The 26,293-nt window shown below is 35.5% G+C and overlaps 2 protein-coding genes across 2 annotated transcripts; both read left to right on the top strand.

Moving 5' to 3' along the window:
- Window positions 1-453: 453 nt before the first annotated feature.
- Window positions 454-21,367, top strand: pkd1l1 (polycystin 1 like 1, transient receptor potential channel interacting). Its single transcript, XM_084398898.1, has 52 exons — window positions 454-579; window positions 753-911; window positions 1,003-1,200; window positions 1,292-1,460; window positions 1,627-1,866; window positions 2,462-2,594; window positions 3,532-3,735; window positions 3,905-4,086; window positions 4,173-4,376; window positions 4,509-4,672; window positions 4,777-5,166; window positions 5,651-5,722; window positions 5,847-5,912; window positions 6,011-6,187; window positions 6,337-6,414; window positions 6,576-6,718; window positions 6,835-6,955; window positions 7,065-7,188; window positions 7,292-7,484; window positions 7,571-7,627; window positions 7,713-7,931; window positions 8,871-9,116; window positions 9,203-9,319; window positions 9,400-9,551; window positions 10,089-10,189; window positions 10,426-10,621; window positions 10,872-10,955; window positions 11,048-11,255; window positions 11,368-11,474; window positions 11,594-11,810; window positions 12,930-13,103; window positions 13,230-13,349; window positions 13,599-13,665; window positions 13,789-13,829; window positions 13,918-14,086; window positions 15,463-15,595; window positions 15,720-15,804; window positions 16,431-16,592; window positions 16,691-16,809; window positions 16,887-16,997; window positions 17,074-17,197; window positions 17,288-17,371; window positions 17,865-17,995; window positions 18,080-18,314; window positions 18,507-18,608; window positions 18,713-18,853; window positions 19,104-19,238; window positions 19,341-19,547; window positions 19,726-19,887; window positions 19,990-20,163; window positions 20,335-20,453; window positions 20,554-21,367. Exons 2-52 carry the CDS (start codon window positions 785-787, stop codon window positions 20,945-20,947), a joined length of 7,878 nt encoding a protein of 2,625 aa, XP_084255024.1. The 5' UTR covers window positions 454-579; window positions 753-784; the 3' UTR covers window positions 20,948-21,367.
- A 193-nt stretch (window positions 21,368-21,560) lies between these two features.
- On the top strand, window positions 21,561-25,341 carry pdia4 (protein disulfide isomerase family A, member 4). The gene is made up of 10 exons (XM_084399028.1): window positions 21,561-21,945; window positions 22,196-22,361; window positions 22,465-22,670; window positions 22,783-22,921; window positions 23,038-23,243; window positions 23,319-23,477; window positions 23,575-23,726; window positions 24,012-24,168; window positions 24,265-24,498; window positions 24,701-25,341. The coding sequence occupies exons 1-10, from the start codon at window positions 21,858-21,860 to the stop codon at window positions 25,114-25,116; spliced, it is 1,923 nt and encodes a 640-aa protein (XP_084255154.1). The 5' UTR covers window positions 21,561-21,857; the 3' UTR covers window positions 25,117-25,341.
- Window positions 25,342-26,293: the final 952 nt, after the last annotated feature.

Here is a 26,293-nt window from a genome sequence, read left to right as displayed (position 1 = left end):
TAGGAATTAGCCTAAAATGTTCTGCTTTACGCAACAATAAAAAAGTATATGCAAAGTTGCATTTTGATTGGATTTCATTCACTTGTATTTATTGTAAAGACACTTGCTTGAAATGTTGTATTGAGCTATGTGTCTTTTATTGTTAAACAACAGTGAAATAATATGTGGGCAAAACAATAAGACAAACCTATAATCAGAAGTCTGTAATCTCTGTGATGCTGTATTATTTCACTGTATTGTATCAGTTTATCACAAGAATATTCCAGAGCGCCTCACTTCCACAATGTGTCTAGTTCAGACCATCCAAGGAAAAAGTCAGCATCTAGATATACATTATTTTGATTGTGAGTTTGACTCACTACCTGCAGGTAAGTTTCAGTGTTTTGGTGTTTTCTATTGAGAAGCATGTCTGGTTTTGATTTGCCTACAGATGCTTCTCCTCCGAGTTTGTCCCTTATGGGAATGAGACGGGCTGGTTGGCAGTGTACGGCAGCAGAGGGCCTTCTGTTCGTGATGCCACTGTAGCTGCTTTGATTGACAGGGTGCAGATTGGAAAGCCCCTCCTCCTGGAAGTCTCAGGTTATTGTCAGCCTTGCCATAGCAACCCTTGTGCAATTTAAGTTGCTTGTAATTCAATTGTGCTTTTAATTAAATTTATTTAAATTGAATTGGACACAAGATACAATATTATTTTCTCAAAAATCATCTAAGCAATGCAATGTAATCCCTTGTATATTTGATTATGTTTCCAGTCATACCAGATCTGAGCAAAGAAAACATTTCCATGGTTTTCATTACATTTAGTGGGAACTCTGGTCCTCAGGGCTTGCATAATATGTCTCTTATGGCCAATGGATACTTCACCTGCTACATAGATGCAATATTACCTGCTGCTGGAGTGTACCATTTAAGTATGTTTACTGGACAGTACTATAGCTACAAATATGGGAAGAATGAAACAGAATAAGCTTTTGTGACCACCATATGTCTTTGTGTTTTTAGATGTGACCATGACGAACAGTATCTATACTCATTCTACCAGCTGGCAGATTAGAGCATGTCCCTCTGGGACTGAGTACTTGGATCTCATGTTGTCCGAGAGAGGTCGGGATATCCCGTCCTGTGCCCCTCTGCCCACAGACACAGAGGACAAGCAGCAGGATAAAGCCTCAACCAAACCCACAGACAGTCACAAGCGAGGTGTGTGAGGTCCATTCATAAAGAAAAGCTACTCCGTTATACAAACCTATCCACACTATTTTATATTTTGAATGTGTGATGTTTTTTCCAGCTGTTTGGATTTTTTCGGACAAACGGGCATATGCAACACAGACAGACATCAAATTTGTAGCAGTAACAGAAGCGCCGAATCCTCTATACTTTCACTGGAGATTTGAGGATGGACCTGAAATAAAAACAACATCCAGAATCTTCAAAAAGAGATATTGCCTCCCAAACAAGTGCTTTTTGTTTAATCTATTTTCATATAGACAATCTAAAGAGCTTTCAGTTACAAAATACATGTGTCATACAAATTTTACTGAATCAGTATTTTACTTGTGTGTCTGTTTACTGCAGTTGTACATTTGACTTTTAAAAAAAAATCTATCTATCTATCTTTTTCAGATACAATGTCACTGTCAGTGTGTCTAACGGTCTCACATCCATCAGCTCAGATATTTATCCTGTTGTGATTCAGAGAGCTGTGCAGCCCAACAGGCTTCTGTACAGTCCCTCAGTTTTATCAAACCGTTCTGTAAACTTCACCTGCCGGATCAGCTCAGGAACTGATGTCTCGTATTTTTGGAATTTTGGAGATGGAACAGAGCGAGACGGATCAAGCGCTGAGCGTCATGTCTTTAACAGGTAGAAACTGTCACACAGGGTATATACAGTAAATAGCAGATTTTTCTTATGCTCACCAAAGTTGCATTTATTTGATCAAAATACATTAAAGACCATATTGCTATGAAATATTATTACCATTTAAAATATCTGTTTTGAATACATTTTAAAATGCAGTGTATCCCTGTGTCGTCAAAGCTGAATTTTCAGCATCATTACTCCAGTCTTCAGTGTCACATGATCCTTCAGAAATTATTCTAATATGCTGATTTGCTGCTCAAGAATCTTTTTTTTATTATCAATTTTGAAAACAGTTCTGCTGCTTAATATTTCTGTGGAAACCGTGATACTTTCTTTTCAGAATTCTTTGATGATTAAAAAGTTCAAAAGAAAAGCATTTATTTGAAATAGAAATCTTTTGTAATATTATAATGTATGAAGTCATTATCCCATGTTTGGAAAAGTTTTTCCCCCCCTCTTATTATTTATTTATTTATTGATAATTTTGTAGCAGTTATTTTTTACAAAATCTTGTCCTCAGTCATAATTGTTGGTTATCTTGCCATTGAATTTGAATTTTATTGTAAATGTGAAAATGTTTTAATTTTTTCTACAGAACTGGAGAGTACATATTAGAGGTTATTATGTTCAACCTAGTGAGCTCAGCCTCTTTAACAGGGCACATCTTTGTCGTTGAAGAATCATGTCAGCCTCCTCCAGTGAAAAACATGGGCCCAAATAAAATACAGGTACAAGTTCTGTATATGCCACAATTAGACAACTATATCCTAACAGTTATACTAGGAGACATCACTAACAAAAGGTATCTATATATACACTGCCGGTGAAAAGTTTCGAGTAATTAAGGTCTTGCCAAGACGGCACTTATTTGATCAAAAATACAGTAAAAACAGTAATGTTGTGAAATATTATTACAATTTAATATAACAGTTTTCTATTTTAAAATGTTTAAAAATTTTATGTATTTCTGTTTAATTTTCAGCATCATTACTCCAGTCTTCAGTGTCACATGATCCTTCAGAAATCTTTCTAAAATGCTGATTTGGTGATCAAGAAACATTTCTTATTATTATCAATTTTACTGCTTAATATTTTTGTGGAAACCTGTGATATACTACCATTCAAAAGTTTGGGGTAAGTACAAAATAAAGAAATGTATGCTTTTATTTTAGCAGGGAGGGATGTAAAGACATTTATAATGTTACAAAAGACTTGTATTTCAAAGAAATGCTGTTCATTAAACTTTCTATTCATCAAAGTATCCTGAAAAAAATGATCATGGTTTCTACAAATATATTTAGCAGCAGAAAGTTTTCAAAATTGATAATAAGAACCATTAATTATAATTGAGCACCAATAATTGAGTATATTAGAATGATTTCTGAAGGATCATGTGACACTGAACACTGGAGAAATGATGCTGAAAATTCAGCTTTGCCATCATAGGAATAAATTAAATTTTAAAACATATTAAAATAAAATGGTATTTTAAATTGTAATAATATTTCACAATATTACTGATTTACTGTATTTTTAATCTAATAAATGCATCCTTGGTGAGCATTAGAAACTTCTTCTTTTAAAAACTTCTTAAAAAATCTTAATTATTCCAAACTTTTGACCAGCAGTGTATATACTAAATACATTTTGCTTGCATACTTCTAGGTGTGGCGGTATCAAAATGTCCATCTTGCTGTGACGTTTGAGGCTCAGATTCAGTGTAATGTCTCCAGAGGTCTCCTGTATAGATGGACTGTATACGACATGAGCGGACGACAGCTGCTCCTCCCACACATAGACACGACACGGCAGTATATTGATCTTCCGAAATACCTCCTTGATTATGACACATATAAAGCTATTGCAAAGGTAATGTCTAATATGCTGATTTGGTGTTCAAGAAACATTTCTTATTATTATCACAGTTGTGCTTCTGAAGGTAGCTGTCTGCTTTCAGTTGTTTCAGCCTAACTCCTCTACATTTAAAAAGTTATATTGACATAAGGAAATACTAACAAGAGTTGTTGTAATCACAAAGGTCCAGGTATCCGGTAATGTGGTGTACAGCAACTACAGTGTTTTAATTGAAGTGGTGCGCAGTCATCCTGTCAGTGTCATCAGCGAAGCCACAAATATTTTCATCAATCGTCAAAGCGGCATTATTGTTACTCTAGATGGGCAAAAATCACATGACCCAGATTTCCCCAATAATACTTTAAGGTACGTGACAGTGCTTGTTTATTGATTACATTCTGTCATTTTTGCATTAATCACATCTGAAATGTTTATTTTTATTTCTGTTTTAGTTACAGCTGGTCATGCAGGCCAGTAAACACAGAAGAGAGCAGCTGTTTCAACAGGAACATCGTGACCACTTCAGCAGTTCTTGTATTTCCCGCTCTTGCCTTGAAACCTGACTTTGACCTGCTTAAATTCTCTCTCACTGTGTACAGTGGCCATCAATCTTCTTCATCTGAGATGTTCATCACTGTAACATCAAAACGTGCCAGGTGGGATTTAAGTGGATAAATGAAAATAAAATAAAAAAAGATGATAAAAATACATAATATGCAATGAATAATAGTAATGTAAAAAGTTGTATATCATGCATGTAATGAATCATATTTTTTCATTCTCGGCAGCAACATTCATATGTCTTGCAAAGATTGCAGAGAAAATTCAGTGAACTGGAATGATCGGTTTTCTGTTTCTGCTGTCTGTGATGATTGTGGTTTGAATGCAAAAAATGTCACCTATCACTGGAAACTTTACCTTGTTAATGCCTCAAGCAAAGCTGTTACAGAGGGTACGTACAGCCAATCAGAAAGACAGTCATCTAATATTTACCAAGACATTTTAGTTTGTGTTTTTGATCAATTTGAAATAGTTTGCTCTTGCTTTTTCTTTCAGTTCCATTCTGCAGTAGTATGGATTTAGGTTTACCCTCTCAAATGGAGGAGAGCTTACATTTCTCCCAGCCTGCTGTGACACCCTACACTCCAGCCCATTTTACTGATCCCTCCGTTCCAGATATAGGCGTATCTTTGGCTCCTTATCTTTTATCTAAAGTTATTGACCTTACAGCCCCAGTTACACAAGATACTCTGACTTCAATGATGCATATGAAACACCATAACATTAATGTACGCACGCTGATTGAAAGTCCCAGCACAAACCTGTACCACCGTCCAGCATTTCCAACTATCAAACCTTCGCACCCACCCTTCTTTCCTTCCTTCCCTGGGGAAACAGAGTCGTCTGGGGGTCAGTGGGAGTTTCATGGGTCCTTACCAGCCCCAGGTAAGGTGTCATTGCCTGATATGATCTCAGTACTGTGTACTGTGGCGAGAATGATCCTAACCATATCTTAAAGTCAGAATCATGTCAAATAATGAATTATGTAAACGTTTTCAAACTTGAATTAGGTTCCCTATTATAATAAAGCTTTTGTTTTTATGGCTTGGAACAAAATTAGCTCTGGTCAGAGCTATGTTGTTTATCACGATTTCTATTGCAATAAAATGAGATTAGACGCCCTCTGGTGGTAGATTGTTTTTGGATAATTTGGACATTTAACAAATATTTTTACAATAGGAAGAGCTCTTGCTATTTAATAGATCAGTTATCTAACTCAATGAGAGCATTATGTCAACCTAATAATAATGATATAAATGATTATTACTATTAGTAGTAGTAGTGGTGATAATAATAATGTTATAGCAATCAAATGTAATAATAATATGACTACAATAAAATGTAATAACTTTGTGAACTACATTTGCAGACTTGCATACTGAGGACATGATTTACACAGACATTTACGAGACAATATCAGGTGATCGTCCCTCGCTACCAGGTATTTTACTCTTAATAAGTAAACAAACCTCTGGACTTTGCATCCTGAAATTAGAAATGCTATTTTAGTGAACAGTACTGAATAATATGACTGATGCTCATATGATATGTTTGGTGCTGTTTAGAGTATGATTACTATAGTTTGGGAATTGAAGAGGCTGATCCTGGTGTTCCAGTCGGCAGACCTACAGGTACACGTTGTTTATGCTCTGCATCAAAAGAGCAATAATGATTTCTAGTATTTAAATGTTGTAGTGTGTTTAACTGTGTGTGTCTCTGTGTGTGAAAGGGACCAATTCAATGGGATTTAGTTGGAATGAAGGATCATTCCCTCACTCTTATGACAATGAGGGTGATAATCTGGTGGACCCCAACCTGTTTGGCCCGGCGGTTTCTGAGAAGACCCTGCTGGATCTGGACCGACAGCTCATTCATCAGTCTGTGTTTGAGTCTTACACTCTCACAGGTATGTGAGAGCACTCACAGCGCCTATTATAAGGCCACAAAACCTTCTGAATTACATATACATTTCTATAAAACTAAGTTGACATAACTCATTTTACATATGAATCGTAAAAAGAACCTTTAGTTGTCTTTGTCTCCTTTTTCCTTAAGGATTATCTTCTGCGGTCGTCACATTTAAACCCTTCATGCTTAAACCAAAGAGTCTTTATTTGCTCGAAGTGTCTGCAAGTGAGTTTTCCATCTCATTTTGGAAATTCAAAATGAAGATTCCTATTACAAATGAAAATTAAACGAACAAACAAATGAATAAATAATGCATTAAATGTTTGTATTTCCTTTGGCTGAATGCGATTTGCATCTTTTTACTCCTTTTTTTCTCACCTTGTCAGGTTCTGAGGAGCGGCTACAGGGGAAAAGCCAGCTGTTCTTCCACACACAAGCTGTTCCGGAGGGAATGAGCTGCCAAGTGCAGCCCAGCACAGGCTCTGAAATCCACACTCATTTCAGCGTCTTCTGCTCGTCTGGAAAAGAGGTCTATGTTTTTCCTTATACTCCTTTCAACATATTCATATTTTGTATTTTGTTGTAATATTCAACATTAATTTTCTCTTTGATCTGATCTTGATGTAATTGTGTTTCTGTGATCAGGATCTCTTGTATGAGTACAGTTTCAGTGTTGGAAACACTGAAAGGAAACTCCTTTATGAAGGCAGGGATTTCCAACATTACTTCAATCTTCCTAGTGGAGATCCTAATGACGATTACAAAGGTACAAAGAATCCATAATAAAGCAGACAAGATAGTTTCACGGTTACATTATTATGATCTCAAGCCACATCTTATCTATTCTCATTCTCAGAACACCTCTTTTTCCACAGTCACAGTCTATATTGAAATAAAGAACAGATTTGGGGCAGCGACCAAACTATGCCCTGTGACAGTGACTGTTCATCCAAGCTTTCAGAGAAACTCATCCTCCCAGCCCAGCCCTGATCAACAACTGTGAGATTCTTTTTGGGACACAAAAATGACTTAATTAATTAATTCTCACATTCTCTTTTTCTGGCGTATTAGGATTTTAAATGACTTTTATTCTTTCTTCCAGGTACATGTATGGAATCGATAACCTAACCGGTCTGAGTAAGATTGGAAGCAACCGAGACATCGTCAACTACATCTCTCTTTTGATCACTGTGCTGAACCGCTTGAGTCTGGACCCGGAGCCTTCTGTCGAGCATCTGACACTCACACGCACCGCCCTTGTTTCAGCGGCCTGTCAGCTGTCCATCACTGACAAGGTCTTACCTAGACAGAGATTCTCTAACTGACATTTTTCAACAACAAAAAACAAAACTCTATATTTAACTCTGTTCTTGTTTTTTAGGGAGATTTATTTGAAATAATTTACAGTCTTACTGATTTGATTAGAATCTCTAGTCAAGTGAGTATAACCCAAGCTTGGATTTATTTTCAGTTTTATTTATAATGTTTTATACATTTTGCTAATTGTTTAATATCTGATTTAGGTGACATTTCACAGTGTCAAAGAAGTAATCCAGTATGTTCACGACATCCCATCCCTCTTACGTGAGTCCAAGCCTCCAGCAGGCCATATATTGGACATTGAGATGGTGAATGCACTGGTATCTCTCTTGTCTGGTGTGTCGGAGGCTCCAGTGCTTTCGTCCAGACCAGGACACCAACTCACAAACAAAGTGCTTTACACCATCACGAATTTAGTACTGGTAAGAGAGGCAACCCTGATGCAAAGTTGATCTGTTAGTTTTCAAAATGACATGATATTAGCATATTTTTTTCTTTTTTAAAAGTTGAAAAGCAGCAGAATTTTTTTTATGAATTCCCAGTTAACAGGGAATATTCTCGGAACTTTGGCTAATGTTCTGGCTACATTTGTTATGAACAAATGTTCTTCCTGTCATGTTAATAGAATGTTTGTTGAAAGTTGTCTGGTCTTTAATAATGTCCTTAACACAAAACCATTATTTTTTCATCATTCATGTTGCGTTCTTTTTCTGAAACGTTTTAGTTGCGTGTTTGTAAGACATTTTTAAATGTTACTACTTGATTCAGAGTGTTCAGAGAACATTTAAACGTTCCCATAATGTTTGCAAAATTATAAAATGTAATGTTTTCTTAATGTTCTCATAACCAAGATTTTTTTTTTATTCATAAAAAAAAACAACAACAACGGATGTTTTGCATGTTCAGAAATAATGTTTTCATAAACACTTTATTTCAAGATTTCTTTGTTACAGTGTAATTAATTATACATTTAAGTACTGAGTAATATTAAGTAACTACATGTACTTACTATAGGGTTAGGATTAGGGTTTGGTTTGGTTTAGGGTTAGTTGCATGTAATTATGCATAATTGTATAGCTATGACTATAGTAACTACCGGTACATGTAACAATGACAGTGTAAGTATTTTTGTTAAGTCCTTTGAAATACATCTTCTAACTTGTTTAATATACCATGGGATCTGTTAATTTTATCTGATTATTATAGCTTTGTTTGTGTTGTAAACTAATGTCTTGTTTTAGTCACTGTAGATTTCAATGTAATCATGCATTATTTTAGTCTTATTTTCATTATCAATGTGGTGGGATAAACAGATCTCTTCTGAGATTCTGTGAAATGAACCTTGTACATTTTGATTGCAGGAGTATATGCTATCCAGCAATATCTTGCAGTACAATGTGAACACTACGTTTATGGAAGTGTTAGCCTGGAAGGATGGCCAGTCTTATTCTATGGTGAAAACATTTGGCCTCACTACGTTCCACCTCACTGATTTTCTCGAGATGCAATTTCAGCAATGGAGCATCAATAGCCAGCACAAGCCCTGCATCATTACCTGGCTCACAGTGTACAGGCAGAGCCCATATCGCTGCTCCAGAGACATGCAGGTACACTATAAATGCATGGCTGAATTTGAGAAAACGTGCTTTGACCTGTGAAGCAAATTACACTCTAATTTAATGTGATGTTACAGTTCAGTGGAGAGACAGCAGACATTCGACTCTACAACTGCACCACTAGGAAGGAAATCAAAGTCAGACATCTATCTACACCAGTTACCATTGAGTTTCAGAGAAAACAGGAGACAAAAGTAGATATTTTTTACTGCTTGATTACAAATAGTTTTCCTCTATATTTGGTTACCCTGATTTGTGTTTCTGCTTGTTCCAGCAGAGCAGACATTCAGAGTTCACTCTTCTGCGCAGTCAGCTGAACAGTCACCAGTTCAATGTGACGTCACAGACCCTTCAGAGAGCCCTTCAGATCACAGTGCAGTTTAACAGGCCAGCTGAACGCCCCTTTCCCATTCTGCTGCTGCTTAGGTGACGACATTGCTGCATTTCATTTTCAGTCTTCTACACTGTAAAAAAATATTTTCATGATTTTTTTTAATCACAACTTTTTATCTTTTGTCAAATCAACTTAGATAATTAATGTGGTTAAAATAACATAATATTTTGACTTTTTTATTTATTAAGCCAATCTTCTTTGTTGTATTAACTAAATTATTTTTTTTTTTTTTAAATGAACTTAAAATGTAAGGCAACCAGGTAACTTTAAGTTAAACCAACAGTAATTTTTTTACAGTGTACACTGTAAGAATTTTATGATCAATAAGTTATGACAACATACATTTTTACATTGCTTTAACTCATCTAAGCAATATTCGATTTACAAAGTTATACAAGATTCAACTCATTTTTTAAAAAGTCAGTTTAATGTAATTTAAGTTGAATTGACTTAAATATCCAAGTTGATTGGACTTAAAAATGTATGGCAGAAACCTTTTTTTTTTTTTTTTTTTTTTAGTTTTATACAGTTTAGTCAATTATTATGTGAAATATAACATCTGTTCACAGGATGTACGAGCAGCCAACACCTAATAAGTACAACGAACAGAAAATATATCACTGGAAAGGACAGACAGCTCACATCTTCCTCCCTCAATCCTATTTGCATGGTTTGGTTAAACATTTTAGTCCAAATGTAAAAAAATTTTTTATATAGATTAATTATAAATGTTAAACATCTACCATTATTAGTGTTATATACAATACATACATTATTTATATATATATACATATACATATACATATATATATATATATACACACACACACACACACGCACAATATATATATTAATTATATAAAAATATATATCATTTTTTTTATTTTTTATTTTTTTTATATCCAGCTACTGGTGCTGTCTTCCTGATGCTTCTCAATGCAGACTATAATAAAAGCCCTAGCAATAAGTACATTGCCAGAGCTGTGAACTACACACTTAGCATCGAGTCTGTGGAGTGTCTTTCCTGGGATGGTGTGAAAGAGAGGAAGCCCAGGGGTTGTTTTTCTCATGGTGGTGTTTCCCCAGACAAGATCTACTGCAGGTATGGATTATACAATAAATGCTCCATCTAGTGGTAAGACAAAAAATTGTTTCATGTATTTTGATCTTTTATAGTTGACTTAAATGTTGTAGTAATAACTTCAAATAGGTTTGTAACAAGGTTACAAATTAATTCTTAATAGCATCCCTTAATATCAATTACTGTGACAATCCTTTGTTCTGTAGGCCAATATTATGTGGCTCCATGCACTAATAAAACTAAAAATGCGTCTGATGATCCTTTTTTTCAGTTGCAGCCACCTGGCATCATTTGCAGTATCGCATGAGAAAATCATGAGCAGCTTCAACTCTGCAGATGTTTCACAGTTTATCCAGTACACCTGCAATGCCTTTCTCCAAATTTATCAGATCTGAATATGGTTTCTTTTTAACTAACACTTACAGATATTCTCCTCCTGTCTTGCAGCTCCAAAACCAACTACACACTGATCATTTTGTCAGTAATATCCCTGGCTCTCTATGTGGTGGTGTTGGTATTGTGTAAAAAGGCTGATGTTTCCATTCAGAAAACTACAGGCTCATTCCTGCTTCCAGAAAACAATCCCTCGGACAGATTCCTCTATGCGGTCACCATAGATACAGGCTTTAGATCCAGAACCAGAATGACAGCAAAGGTATTAATCATTGTGACCATTGCTGGAGACAATGTGTGCATGTATATTGCAAGTTACATGCATTTATACGTTATAGTTTTTTTCTGAATCTCTATTTGTACAATGTTGTCAGGTTCACGTTGTTCTATATGGAGATGATGGTGTCTCTCAAACCAGGGAGCTCAGCAGCTCTAACTCCAAACTCTTCACATGCAACTCAAGGAACACTTTTATTCTGAGGTAAATGCTCATTTTGCACATTTACCATTATTGATAAAGAACAGCCATTAACTTAAACCTAATTTAATTGTCTAATTTGTTACATTTTTGATCATTTTTATTTATTTTTCACTATTCAGCTCCCCAGAGAGTCTGGGTCGGGTATGGAAGGTGCATCTTTGGCATGATAATGGAGGTTCATCTCCCAGCTGGTACCTGAGCCATGTGCTGGTAAAAGACCTGGTGCAGGGGTCCAGCCGGTTCTTTCTGGGTCAGTGTTGGCTGGCAGTGGATGAGGGAGATGGAAGGGTGGAGAGGAGTTTATCTGCTTGTGAATGCGGGCTGACATTTAAACAGGTGAACCATACAGCTAATGATATACAGCTAGTTAAATATTGCTATATAGGTTTTTTTGTGTCTGTGCAGTGTTATTATAAAGGGATAGTTCACCCCAAAATGAAATTTTGTCATCATTTACTCTCCCTCATGTCTTACCAAACCTGTATTACTGACTTTCTTCTGCAGAACACAAACGAAGAAATTCTGAAGAATGTTGACATTTTGATTCCCATTTACTTCCATTGTATTTTTTGTCCATAGAATAGAAGTTAATGGGAACAGAAACGGTTTCATATCCAACATTCAAACATATAAAATATCTTTGTTTGTAAATGATTTTCATTTTTGGGTGGACTGTTCCTTTTAGTAAAGAACATCTTTGTCTATTTAATTTGACTGCAGCATTCATATTTAAATACATTATTTAAATAACACTCAAGTTTCAGCTTGACTTAATTTTTTTAAGTATAATCAATTTGGATGTTTAAGTCAGTTCAACGTAAATTACATTAAATTGACTTAAAAAAATTAGTTGACTTGTACAATATATATATATAAAAAAAAAAAAACGAAAATTGCTTACATTATTTTGATGAGTTAAGCAATGTAAAAAAATTATGTTGTCCTAACTTGGCCATATAATTTTTTACAGTGTACTTAAAGTTTTAAACAATATTTAAGGAAAGAAATAAGGCAGCAATTATACGTTAAGCTTACATTTTTTGGGCACAATACAGTGTATACTGTAGGTATTTCTGCTATTATTTTATTTTCTCCTTCCTTTTATTCTTATGTCATGATGAATGCTGTCCAAGCTCTTTTTCCCCCTCTGTATTAACCTTGTTCGGTTGTTATTTGTAGCATGGATCCTTTTATTAACAAGAGACATGAAAGTCATATACATATTAAGGGTAATAAGTACATATGTTATCAATCAATGGTATCTGTATATTGTATGATATATTCTCTTTATATGGAGAAAATCTAAATAAAATGAGAGAAAAATATTTTTTTGGCACTATTAATGATATAATTTGTCATATCTACGTACAATGATTATGTTGTTTTTTCTTTGAATATGTCTGTAATGCAATCTAACAAAAAATCTTGTGTTTTTGCTCTATGTATTCGGGAAAGTTTCTATATCTGAAACTCACAGAATACCTGGAGGACTTCCACCCGTGGCTGTCTGTGTACAGCCGTCCGTCTTTCAGCTCTCACACACACACTCAGCGTTGGAGTGTGTGTCTGCTGCTCCTGCAGGGCTACATGTGTGTCAGCGCCGTGCTCATAAATCTTATGGAAGAACAGGTGTTCAGTTCAACATAGAAATCAATACATGTCAACAAATACTGTCAACATATGTGTGATTTTGTTTGTTTCATTTTCACAATATTGAGACATATCGTCTTTTTTTTTCTCTACACCAATGGGCAGTGCTTTTTAGAGCTGGGCCTTATTGATGTTTCACCGGTTTCCATGGTAACAGGGCTGTGCAGTGTTCTTGCTGTGATGCCGGTGGGGGGTCTGGTGTCCCTGGTGTTCCGTGTCGGCAAGGTCAGAATTCCCAGGCTGCCTGAAATTGTCCCTTAGTTTCTTCTTGCCACACAGTTAAATTTTGAATCTACTGGATGCATTAATTCAAACAACTATATTTATTATGTACTCTCTCTCTCTATATATATATATATATATATGTGTGTATGTGTGTGTGTGTGTGTATAAATATATATATATATATATATATATATACATATTTAGTTATTGTTTTTATACGCTACTGATTTTTTTCTGTATCCATTTTAGACCATGTCCCGTAGTGTGTCTGGAGAGCATTATAAGGTCAAGGTGCCTGATGTCTACTCTGTAGAAGGTATGTTACCATGTGTCACTCCATTCATTATTCAATATAGTTTAATGCAAAACACTTTCGATCACCATGATGCTTTTCTAATGAATGATTGTACATTTGAATCGTATCTGTCCTGGAATACAGTTTCCCACTGGACTCGCAGCTCTTGGAAAAAAGAGTATAAGGTATAATGTACAGATCAGTTAAATATGCTTTATATGCTCAGCTGAATAGTCTACATTACTAAAGACAATGAAATGGTGTGTCCTACAGTATGGTACTCAGGATTGGAAACCCTCAGATTCTTTGTCTACGTCAAAACTTCAAGATGACCCTGACACCATCTTAGAGACTGTGGAAGACTCTATGTCTGATGTCAACAACAGATCACATGACAAATGCAAATGGAATAAGAATGATTTCAAATCGCACACCTTTGCAGGTTTGTAAATTCATTAGATACAAATTTAAGTATAACAAATATAATATTTTATATTATATTGTTATTTGCAATACTATAATGTTCATTTGCACTGCTGACTGTTATTACAGTAACAACTGTTTACATATGCATCTTGCACTACTACCTTGACTGGAATATGCTCAATTTGCACTGCCGACTGTTTATTTACAGTACCGACTGTTTATATATACATTGCAATATCGTACCTTAACTGTAATATGCAATTACTTTCCACTGCACTTTCACTCGGATAGCTTCTGTCCAAACTTTATTTGCACTACTTTAAATCCATTGTTATACTGCTCATTAGCCTAACTTATACATATATCTATTTGTTAAATTCTGTTTATAGTAATAGCCATCTGTATATTATGCTCACATTCTGTTTATAGTAACAGCCATCTGTATATATATTCATAGTACATATCTATCTGTAAAATTCTGTTTATAGTAACAGCCATCTGTATATTATATTCAGTACATATCTATCTGTAAACATTCTGTTTATAGTAATAGCCATCTGTATATTATTATATTCAGTACATATCTAGCTGTAAACTCTGTTCACAGTAATAGTTATCTGTATATTATATTCATAGGACAATCTATCTGTAAATTTTTGTTTATAATAGTATTCAACTCTATATTTATTCAGTACATATCCATGTTCTGCACTTATGGAACCACTGTATATCCTGCACTTGCTGCTATTGCACTTCTGGTTAGACCTAAACTGCATTTCGTTGCCTTGTACCTGTACTTGTGTAATGACAATAAAGTTGAATCTAATCTAATCTAATCTAATTTTACTATACTATAATGATACAGATTTTTTGATAAATAATACTTATTTAACTAATATATTTGTTATTTTTGTATAGTTATAATTATATCATTTTTAAATTAGGTTTCAGCATTTTTTTTGAAAGAAAAAGACATTTATAATATTTCGATTTCAAAACAAATGTTGTTCTTATGAACTTTCTATTCATCAAAGAATCCTGTGTGTGGGTTTAACAAAAATATTAGGCAGCACAACTGTTTTCAATATTGATAATAATAATTGAGTAGCAAATCAGCATATTAATATGATTTCTGAAGGATCGTGTGACACTGAATACTGGAGTAATGATGCTGAAAATTCAGCTTTTCCAGCACAGAAATAAATTATATTTAAAATATATTAAAATAGAAAACAGTTATTTTAAATTGTAATAATATTTCACAATATTACAGTTTTTACCGCATTCTTGAGCAAATAAATGCAGCCTTGATGAGCATAATAGAGATTTCTTGTAATATTTTTCTCCTTTACTCTATTCATGTTGTTGTTGTTTTTTTGGTTTTGTACACAGACATCCTAGAGAAGCGGCAGTTTTGTGGCGGTAGAAACCGAAGTCTTCAATCCTGGTGTTATTATGTGGGCTGGACCCTCTGCTTGACTCTATGTCTTACATGCGTCATCATCACGGGAACTCTTGGAGTAAAGTGGGTGATCCTTTGTACTACTATATTCTGTTGGAGCTTGAATATTACTTAAAAAAAGTGTCTTTGTCACAATATTTGTTTCCCAAATATATGAAAATTAGGATTCAAATGTGTTACCCTACAGGTTCAGCAAAACAAAGACTCTTCTATGGGCTCATTCTGTGTTCTTTTCTCTTGTCTGCTGTGGCTTTGTACTGCATCCAGCAATGGTAAATCATCTTGATCCCGCACACACTGTGTAGGATAGCTGTACATGGTTTCAATTTAATATTTGGCCCACATTCTGTTCTTGGATCTTAGGGTGTTTTCAGAAGCCTTTATTCCCACTCTAACTGCATTATAAATGTATAAATGTATGTATGTGTATATATGAAGCTCTCAGATGCAAAAGTCCGTCTAACGTTTTTCTTTAATATTAACATTTTTATCAGGCTCCTATGTATAGGTTTCTACCTAAGTACAGGCATTTCTGAATGGGCCGAGGCTGGGATTTAGTGAATTTGAAGTGAAAGTATTTTATGAATGTTATTATTATCTCATTTGTGACATAGGTGGCTTTTAGAGGCTTTTGCATTGGAGGTCTTCACATATATACATATACATGTACAATAAGAGGACCTCTTATACAATAAGAGGGCAGCTTTACTCAAATGTGACTTGCACAAACACATTTTGGTATGCTTTGAAATGTTGCCTTGTGAAAGTGAATTGAACCATGTAGAAAATGCAACATTGTAACAAATCAAGTCCCTGTTTTGGAACAAAGCAAACGATCTACAGGTCTGAAAACGCCCTTAAAAAAATCTATCTAAAAAATGTTTATTTCCTCATACAGATACTCATAATTGCTATCGCAGTGTCTCTGCTACATCGAAAGAGGTCGAACTGGTTCCACAATCTAAGTGTAACTAAACCTGTCACTGAGTTATTGAAACACAAGGACCAAAACATTGAGGATGTCTTGGTTAGCAAATACCAGCAGTCCCATTTTGAAAGGGTAAAATCATGTAAACATGTTTCTGTCACACTGATAGAGAATTTTAGATTGAATAATAATTAAGTTTGCAAGTACTCTGCATTATGTTTGATGAGCAGGTGCTCGCTGCCCGTCAGAGAGCCAGGTATCTGCGTCTAGTGCGGCCACCCAATTCAAGAGAGTTGAAGTGTGTGAGAGGCCAGATCAAGAAACAGACTCTCCTTCACAAAACCACAAGGTCTTACTATTTAATCAACCTCAACACTTAATTTTTTCTTAACCTTTAACCTCAAAAATTCACTTTTGCTTCAACAGGGATTTGATGTTACACCTAATGATGCTGTCGACGATTCTATTTGTGACTTATGGGAAGTCTGCCAATGACAAGTACCATTTGAATCAGGCTATCAAAACTCATTTTACAAAGTAAATACAGACATTCTCATTTAACCTTAACTTGTTATAAAATAAAAAAGTGCTAATGTTATTTTCATATAAACAGGGGTCCGCAAAATTCATTTCACTCCATCCAAAAGCATGCCGAATGGTGGAAATGGACAACAACCACTTTCCTTCAGAGACTATATGACAATGCCAACTGCCATGAGAAAGGAATAGAAAATGAAGTACATTTTTAATGATTTATTTGACATCTGTAGCTATGTGAAACAGGATTAACAAAGATTAATACTGCTTACAATGTGTTGCTTTAACAGACAGGAGATTTTAGAGGTGCTTTCTCTTTTATTGGGAGTCCAGTCATTAGAAAGATCAAGAGCACATATAACTCATCATGCCAGGTAAATCACCAACGCTGACTGTTTCAGTAAAATTATTCCTTTAATGTGAAGACATATTAGATACATACACATAACATTTGACATACACTGCAGATCAAAAGTTGAATTAGGATTTTTGTTTTTGAAAGAAGTCTCTATGCTCATGATATTGTGAAATATTATTACAATTTAAAATAACTTTTTTTACTTGAAGATATTAATTTATTCATGTGATGGAAAGCTGAATTTTCACAGCTATTACTCCAGTCTTACAAAACCATGTGACACTGAAGACTGGATGATGCTGAAAATTCAGCTTTGCCATCACAGAAATATTATATGATATTCTGATATTATATCAGATATTATAATATTCTGAAAATAACTTTTATAAAGTATTTATTTAAATTGTAATAATATTGCTACAATCTTTCACCTCAAAAAGTGCAGCTTTGGTGAGCATAAGAGACTTCTTTTGAAAACATAATTATTCCAGTGTTTTCTCTATGAACAGATCTTGAATTTGTTGGGCAAGAACAATATGAAATCCTCTAATAACCAATCTGTGGCAAAGAGACACTCACTTTGTGGAAAACTTGGGTGTTATGAGGGAGAAAGAGTGAGTATGAGCCTGGGAAAAACAAGGTAAACTGTTAATTAATAATCTTTTATGTGAACAGTAATATATCATCTTTTATATAAAGAATATGTATTGTATTGCTAAAATAGGTTCAAAGCAATCAAGTCAATTAAAAAGCTTCTGGATACCAGCTGGATGACACCATTCACCCAGATTGTGATGGTCCAATTTCTCCTGTACAACGGGCCCAGTAACCTCTTCACGTCAGTCACCATTCTAGTAGAGCAAACCTCAACAGGAGCTCTGATACCTTCAGCAAGTGTTCAGTCCACTAGACTCTACCATTTCCCAGCTGCCCTTGACTACGGTGTTATGACCTGTGAGGTGAGCATCTTATTACAGTTCAGACACATTAACATTAAGTTTAATGTGGAGGGTAAATGTGATATCGTTATTGATTGTGAGTATACAATATGCATACATGAAACCATAATAATATTACACAATTTTATATATATATATTGTGAGTATATTTAACTTGATATTTTTTTCCTCTCTGTGTCATTTTACTTCTAGCTTCTTTTCTTTTCATTCATTCTGCTTCATATGTATTGGCAAATATATGTTATGACTCAAAGAGGATGGCTTTACTGGAGAAACATTAGGAGCTGGCTAGAGGTGACATTACATTCTGTCTAATACATTTTGACATCATACTTTTAATGACATATTTTTAATGACTTTACTCTGCTAATTACTGTATTTCTTTTTTATATACACAGGTGACAGTTATCATCTGCAGTATTTTACGATATATCTGCTCTGTGTACAACTTTATGCTAAAAACAGAGAGGATTGACTTCCTTCAGAAGGAGGATTTTAAATTACCTGTTGATCTAAGCCCCATCTTCTTTTGTGAGCAGGTAGGACATATTAGTTTAATTCATTATACTCTATTCCTAGTATCCCACAATGTGAATATGCCATAATGTGAATAAACTGCAGATGAACATTTCAATAAAAAAAAAAAAAAAAAAAAAGCCTGGCACTGCATGCAGTTAAATGGCTCAAGCGAACTAAAATTGTTCAGACTTGCTAAAAGCGTTCTGAATTTAGCAAATGGTATTCACTGGCAAACAGATCATTTTAAATATGAACATATATAATTCACAGCTTTCTCAATCACTCCTTGGTGCTGTTGTGACCTTGCTTCTTCTGAAATGTGTGTCCTTACTACGACTAAACAAAGCAGTGGCAGCAGCTGTGTCTACCTGGGATCTGATCTTCTCCAACCTGCTTTGGTTACTGGTAGCCTATTGATTTACATAACACAATATGTTAAAATCAGTTCACCCCATTAATGTAACCGAATGCTACTTCCATTAAATTACTTTCTTTATTTCTATTTAGGCACCTGGTGTTATTGTCGCAGTGGCCCTCTCTGGTCTCCGCAACTTGATATTTTATTCATTCCCATTTACTGGTATCTCTAGATCTGCTCATTTGCTCTTCACTCATTTCTTTAGCTTGAGCCACTTTAGTGACATTTACCCAACAGCCCCAACAACACTTTATTTTGGAGCTATATTTTGCACTATGATTCCATTGAATGCTATGGTATGTATTGGAATATCAAATATGTATTATTTATGATACACTGTGTATATTTAAGTGCAGTTATAATCTCAGTTTACTTTAAAGCGTAACTTTTCATATTGAAACTATACCTCCTAGACTGGTTGACATAATTTGACCTTGATTTGATATTACTCTAAAATAGTTTTTCCCCCTTCAGGTAATTGCCACCCTTACCATTTTTGTGAAACAAACAAAGACAACTAAACAAAGAAAACATTTACTGACTCTCTTTGAGATGATCTATTATGTCAAAGACATGGCTTTACTCATTATTGGAAAATCCAGTCACAAGCAAACTGACCATCATGTCCACACTAATGTAAGCACTTCCTGCAATCATTAATACAGTTTCTAATAAACACTGCATCATTGTTGAGATTTTTTTAATTGTTTAGAGATAAATCTTCATTTCTTTCCACAGAGCTTTTACTTAACAGAGTTCGAGGATCTCATGGATGAGCTGTTGTTTCATCTCTGCACCATGTCAGACAGTCTCCACAACACCCTGCCAGCAAAAGAAAATCTAATTGAAACCCAGAGCAATATTTCTTTCCCACTTTCTGACCATGTTTATTACTCAGACTCGGACTCAGAGGTGATTATTTTACTTTTGCACTGCACTCACATTATTCACACTGCACTGTGCAAACACATACGTATGAGACGTATGTGTGCACGTTGTATATAATGTTTATTAATATTATTAAATGTTAAAGTTGATATTATATATTAAATTGCAACAATTGCATATTGTTGTTTTGTATAGAATGTAACTTTTGACGGAAACTGTGTGAATAGCCAGCCACACAGATTGGGGAAGAAGCACAAACAATGCCTGGAAATGAGCAGTGCCTCATTTTTGTCATATAAGGAAAACACCCACAGGTAGACTTGTTCTCGAAGTCAAATACAGTAGATAGATGATGTACAATATGAATGAATGTCAAAATCTAACACTGTAATTCACTAATTAATTCACTTCAAGATTACCACTAGAACACAGAATGTCTCAGTACTTACACCAAGGCAGAGGAAGAACGCAGGAGAAGAGCCTTTCAAGAGGGCTGAGGAATTTCAAAAAACACCTCAAAGATCCTGTCAGAGAGTCAGAAGAGATTGGACAGGCACATATTCTTTCTTCAAGCAAGCAGATCCATTGTGCACCAGCTGAGTGGAAGGGCATAGAGTCCTCTAAATTAAATCCAAGCAGAGTGGCAGATGAGCATACTTATGCCCTCAAGACTCAAATCATCACACAAGTGCAAAGGCACACAGTTCATCCAGCTCATGCCAAGGCAGCTGGACAGTCAATCGAGGGAATGGACAATTCTGTAGAAGAGCAAACAGTTATTCCAGGTTACATTAAACAATGTATGTAATACAAGAAAAAAAGAGCTGTTCAGTTTGTACTTGTAAATTCTGTAAGATAAGCATTTTCAAGCCAAATGAGTTTCCTTTAAAATTTTACTTTATTAAAACTTTCACGTTTTGTTCTTTGAACAACATTGTTTACACAGTCATACCTCAAACTTGATATTTGATTTGAAGTTAAATGCGTAAAGGCTTAAGCACTACTACACCACAAGAAAATGGCTTGTTTGACAAATTGGACAACTGTGACTTGTTTATTAATAGTTTAATCATTTTCTTAAAAAGTTCTAAATTCCTGAGGGAGGCCCTTCACTTGTGAGTTAGCCATAATGACTGACCAGTTTATTTTATTGTACAATTTTCTTTAAGATAATCAAATCAAACTTTCTTTTGCCAATTTACATTTCTACATACATACAATTTTAGTAAATAAAACTTTTACATGTCTACCCTTTTTGTCTCGTTTACTGTATTCAGAAAGTAAATAACTTCAACTGAAAACTTGACATTGCTCAATAGAAACAGGATGCCTCCTGTCCTGGTTACTCTTCCTAGATCTCGTCCTTTCCCTTTCACTTAACATCCAATCAGATTTTAGTCCATGACAGACCACCCAATTGCAGTTTTGAACGTGCATGAGCTGCGGACTTGAGTGGCGATCGATGATTGGCCAAGTCTTTGCACTACCAGCCAATCAGAGCGTGGCAAGTCAGACAAGTTCAAGTAAAGGTGTGGGGAAGCGAAGTGATAAAATAGCATTGAAAGAAAAATGCGTGATTGGATGAGCTGAGCAAAAATCATTTAATCCAAGCGATATCATAACTATCACAGTATTTATTCCTTTGACTACCGTTAGCAGTATATGCACCTCGGTTTAAGCCATCAAGCTAACTAAAGGAGGCGTGAATATTACAGATCATGAAGAAAATAACCCTTCTATTGATTGTGCTGCTTGGAGTGACACACTTCATATTACCAAGCCGATGCGAAGAAGATGCCAAAGATGGTAAGATATCTCTTGCAGGATGTTAATATCTAAAAGTCTTTTGAGTGGTTTGAGATATTCAGAGCCGTTGCATTTGCTAGCAAGCTTGATGCATTATTGTTGTTTAGGGCAACACAGCATGTTAGACTGTTGTGGAGACCATAAAGAATTTTTTTGTTGCACCTCAACAAAGACTAAGAAAAGTATCGAAGAAACAGCCCAGGAAATAATGATTTAGCTTAATCCATTTCATATTTGTTAAATATATTAGATTCAGCTGAAGATCTAGGAGAGGAAGATGACGATGATGAAGATGAGGATGATGCAGATGACACTGAAGTGAAGGAGGAGAATGGGGTGCTGGTGCTGACAGATGAAAACTTTGAAACCTTTATGGAAGGCAAAGACACAGTATTGGTGGAGTTCTATGCACCATGGTAAGTTTTTTTTCTTTTTTTTTTTCTTTTTTTCTCCACATCAGTAGGAGACAAGTCATTGCGTGTCAAAGACCTTGGTCATGTAAATATTAAACTTTTTCAGGTGTGGCCATTGCAAACAGTTTGCTCCTGAGTATGAGAAGATCGCTCAGACACTAAAGGAGAACGACCCACCTATTCCTGTGGCAAAGGTTGATGCCACTAAGGCTAGTGCTCTGGGCAGTAGGTTTGAAGTGTCTGGATATCCCACCATCAAAATACTCAAAAAAGGGGAGCCGGTGGACTATGATGGGGACAGAAGTGAGCATGGTGAGTGCACTTAAACTTCATTTAAATGGATTTTTTTATTTGTATTATTTGTAATCAGTTTCTTTCCTGGTGTATGGTTAACCAAGCATGGTTTTAACTTTCATTTTTCCAGCCATCGTGGAACGGGTTAAAGAAGTTGCCCAACCAGACTGGAAACCTCCTCCAGAGGCCACCCTAGTCTTGACTAAGGATAATTTTGATGATGTGGTGAACAATGCAGACATCATTCTGGTGGAGTTCTATGCACCTTGGTTTGTATATTTAGAGTCCCATACAGCTTATTTATTAACTCGGCATGTAACCTCTTTGCCTTCTTTCTAAACCATCAGTGTGTCTTTTTGAGAATACCATGTTTAAATTCAAACAGGTGTGGCCACTGTAAAAGACTCGCTCCTGAGTATGAGAAGGCAGCTAAAGAGCTCAGCAATCGCACTCCTCCTATTCCACTGGCTAAAGTAGATGGCACTACAGAGAGTGATTTAGCGACGCGGTTTGGTGTGTCTGGCTACCCAACCCTTAAAATCTTCAGAAAGGGCAAAGCTTTCGATTACAATGGTCCACGGGAGAAGTTCGGTAGGCATTCACCCGTTGTCTCTGTGACTTGGTGAATCGTTGGGAATCTCAGTCTCCTCATTCTTTTTCTTCTAGGTATTGTTGATTATATGTCAGACCAGGCGGGTCCTCCATCAAAGCAGGTGCAGACACTGAAACAGGTTCAGGAGATCCTCAGAGATGGAGATGATGCTGTTATTGTAGGCGTTTTCTCCAGTGAAGAAGATGCAGCATATGAGATCTATCAAGAAGCATGTGTGTATTATGCTGCCTGAAAGTCTTCCTTCTCAAATGAATGTGATTTAATCTTTACTTTTCAATTTTTCTAACAACTTGTTCTCTTTTGCTGCAGGTAACACTCTGCGAGATGACTACAAATTTATGCATACGTTCAATAATGAAGTCGCAAAATTCCTCAAGGCTTCACCTGGTGAAGTTGTCATGCTCCATCCAGAGAAGTTTAGGTCTAAATATGAGCCAGCATCTCATTCACTAACAATTAAAGTAAGTTCTGCATCTTTAATGTTTCTGTGAGATCTTTGCAAACCAAGCATGGCACTATTGTTACTTTCAAACCAAACCATTTTCTGTTGGTCAGTGTGGCAAATTCACGTGACCAACTCAAACCCGTTGCGAAATCCGTGTGGGCAAGGCTTTCGCCCTTAAGTTAAAATTCCTAATTGCGTATATTCCCATTTAATGACTGGATTTTGCCTGTGAACTATGGTAAATGTGACAAACCCCAATTCAAGTTTCCCTAAAAGATTTTTATTTATTTTTTCCCTAAAGGACTCCACACCTGCTTCAGAAGTTCAAGACTTCTTCAAGAAACACATACTACCTTTGGTTGGACACAGAAAACAGAGCAACGAAGCAAAGAGATACACCACACGACCTCTTGTGGTTGTTTATTATGGAGTGGACTTCAGTTTTGACTACAGAGTTGGTATGTAGCAAAGCTGTGTAAAAGGAATTAAGATCATACTTGTAGCACACAATGCAAATGCCTTTCACTACTGACACACAAATGATTTCCACCCAGCCACACAGTTTTGGAGGAGCAAAGTGCTTGAAGTAGCAAATGACTTCCCGGAGTACACATTTGCTATTGCGGATGAGGAAGACTATGCTGATGAACTGAAGAGCCTTGGACTCAGTGAAAGCGGGGAGGAGGTGAATGTTGGAATTCTTGGTGAGGGAGGGAAGAAATATGCCATGGAGCCTGAAGAATTTGACTCTGATGTGCTCAGAAGCTTTATCATGGCCTTCAAAAAAGGTAAGTTATTGGTTTATGTATTCCTTATGAAATGGACATGGTTGCACAACTTAAGGCTTAATAAGAAAGATTGTTGAAATATTGAGTTAAATTTTAAGCCAGTATTGTAAGAGGTTTTTCTAAGTCTTCCATTGATGTTGAGCACTACTTAATGTTGCCACAAAGATAAATGGATGACTACATATCTTTTCTTCTCTGACAGGTAAGCTGAAACCTATTGTAAAGTCTCAGCCTATTCCCAAGAGCAACAAAGGACCAGTGAAGGTTGTGGTGGGCAAGACTTTTGATGACATTGTCATGGATTCAAAGAAAGATGTCCTTATAGAGTTCTATGCACCATGGTGTGGCCACTGTAAAAAGCTGGATCCAGATTACACAGCTCTTGGAAAGCAATACAAGAACGAGAAGAATCTTGTCATTGCCAAAATGGATGCCACTGTTAATGATGTGCCCCACGACAGTTATAAAGTAGAGGGCTTCCCTACGATCTACTTTTCTCCCAGCAACAACAAGCAGAGCCCAGTCAAATTTGAAGGCGGCAAAAGGGACTTGGAGGAATTGAGCAAATTTGTGGAAAAACACGCCACAAAGTTATCACACACAAAAGATGAGCTCTAAGAGATTTATAGAAACCATGAACTTTATATAAATGCAGTTCCTTGAGAATGGAAGTATTCTGGGGGCTTGGAGACCATTAGAAAAGAGAATGTTTTGATTTGGTTTTGTACTTTCTTTCTTTTGTTTCTGGGATCAAAACATTCAGTATTTTCATTCCAAACCAAGCACTGTTTATTAGGTTTATTTCTCCCAAGTCTTTTAAATAAAATAATGTAAAAATGTAAATGGAGTGGTTGTCATAAATACGCTGTGGTTGTATACTCAATTCTTGATGACCTAACCTTTGTCTCCATGTCAGTTGCCCAGTTTGGATTTCATGTTTGATGAATCATTAAAATATTGGTGTCTGGGACACTGAGCCTGGAGATTGTAGTATATTTTTAAAAGCTTAAATGGTGGTAATGTGCTATAAAGGAATAGTGCTCAGAAACCATTGGTAAAATGGTATTCTCACTTGAAACAAAGTTGAGACAGAGATGATCCTATAAAAAGCGGCTTTGATACTTTAGACCCAGACATAAAATCAATCTGACTGATTTTAATCACATTTATAAATCTGTATTACAAATACTTATTATAATATGCTATAATTTTCCAAAGGAAACCAAAATTTGGTCATCTGACTTTATTGCCAGTTTAGAAAATAAGTTCAATACTTAATACTCTTAAAAGAGAAATTATATACAATTATTTAGTGATTAATCATTTAGTTGGCTGTATTTATTTTACTTTTCGGTCAACAATTCATGGATTTTTTTTCAGGCAATTTCACTTTCTATGGCAGAAGGAAGGGACAGTATCAGGCAGTAGTTTTTCCACCTGGGGCTTTGGGCCCCCCTCCAATGAAGCTACAGGCCCTCCAACTTAAACTTAAAAAACAAAACAAATACGATATTGAAATATGATATACAGTCTGGTCAGAATTATTTGCTCCTTTTGTAAATATCAAAGATGGCTGTAAAAAAATCAATCTGCATTGTTTATCCTTTTGATATTTTTTTTTGTTTAAAAAATGCAAAAATCTAACCTTTTATTGAAGTAAAATAATTGAAAGTGGGGGGAAAATCACATTATGAAATAGCCTAAATGTTTTTCTCCAAAACACATGGAGAACAATTATTTGCCCCCTTTTATTAAATACTTTTTACAACCTCCTTTTTCCAAGATAACAGCTCTG

This window comes from Rutilus rutilus (genome assembly GCF_951802725.1).
Source record: "Rutilus rutilus genome assembly, chromosome: 24".
Lineage (NCBI taxonomy): Eukaryota > Metazoa > Chordata > Actinopteri > Cypriniformes > Leuciscidae > Rutilus > Rutilus rutilus.
This window is presented reverse-complemented; position numbering and strand designations above follow the sequence as displayed.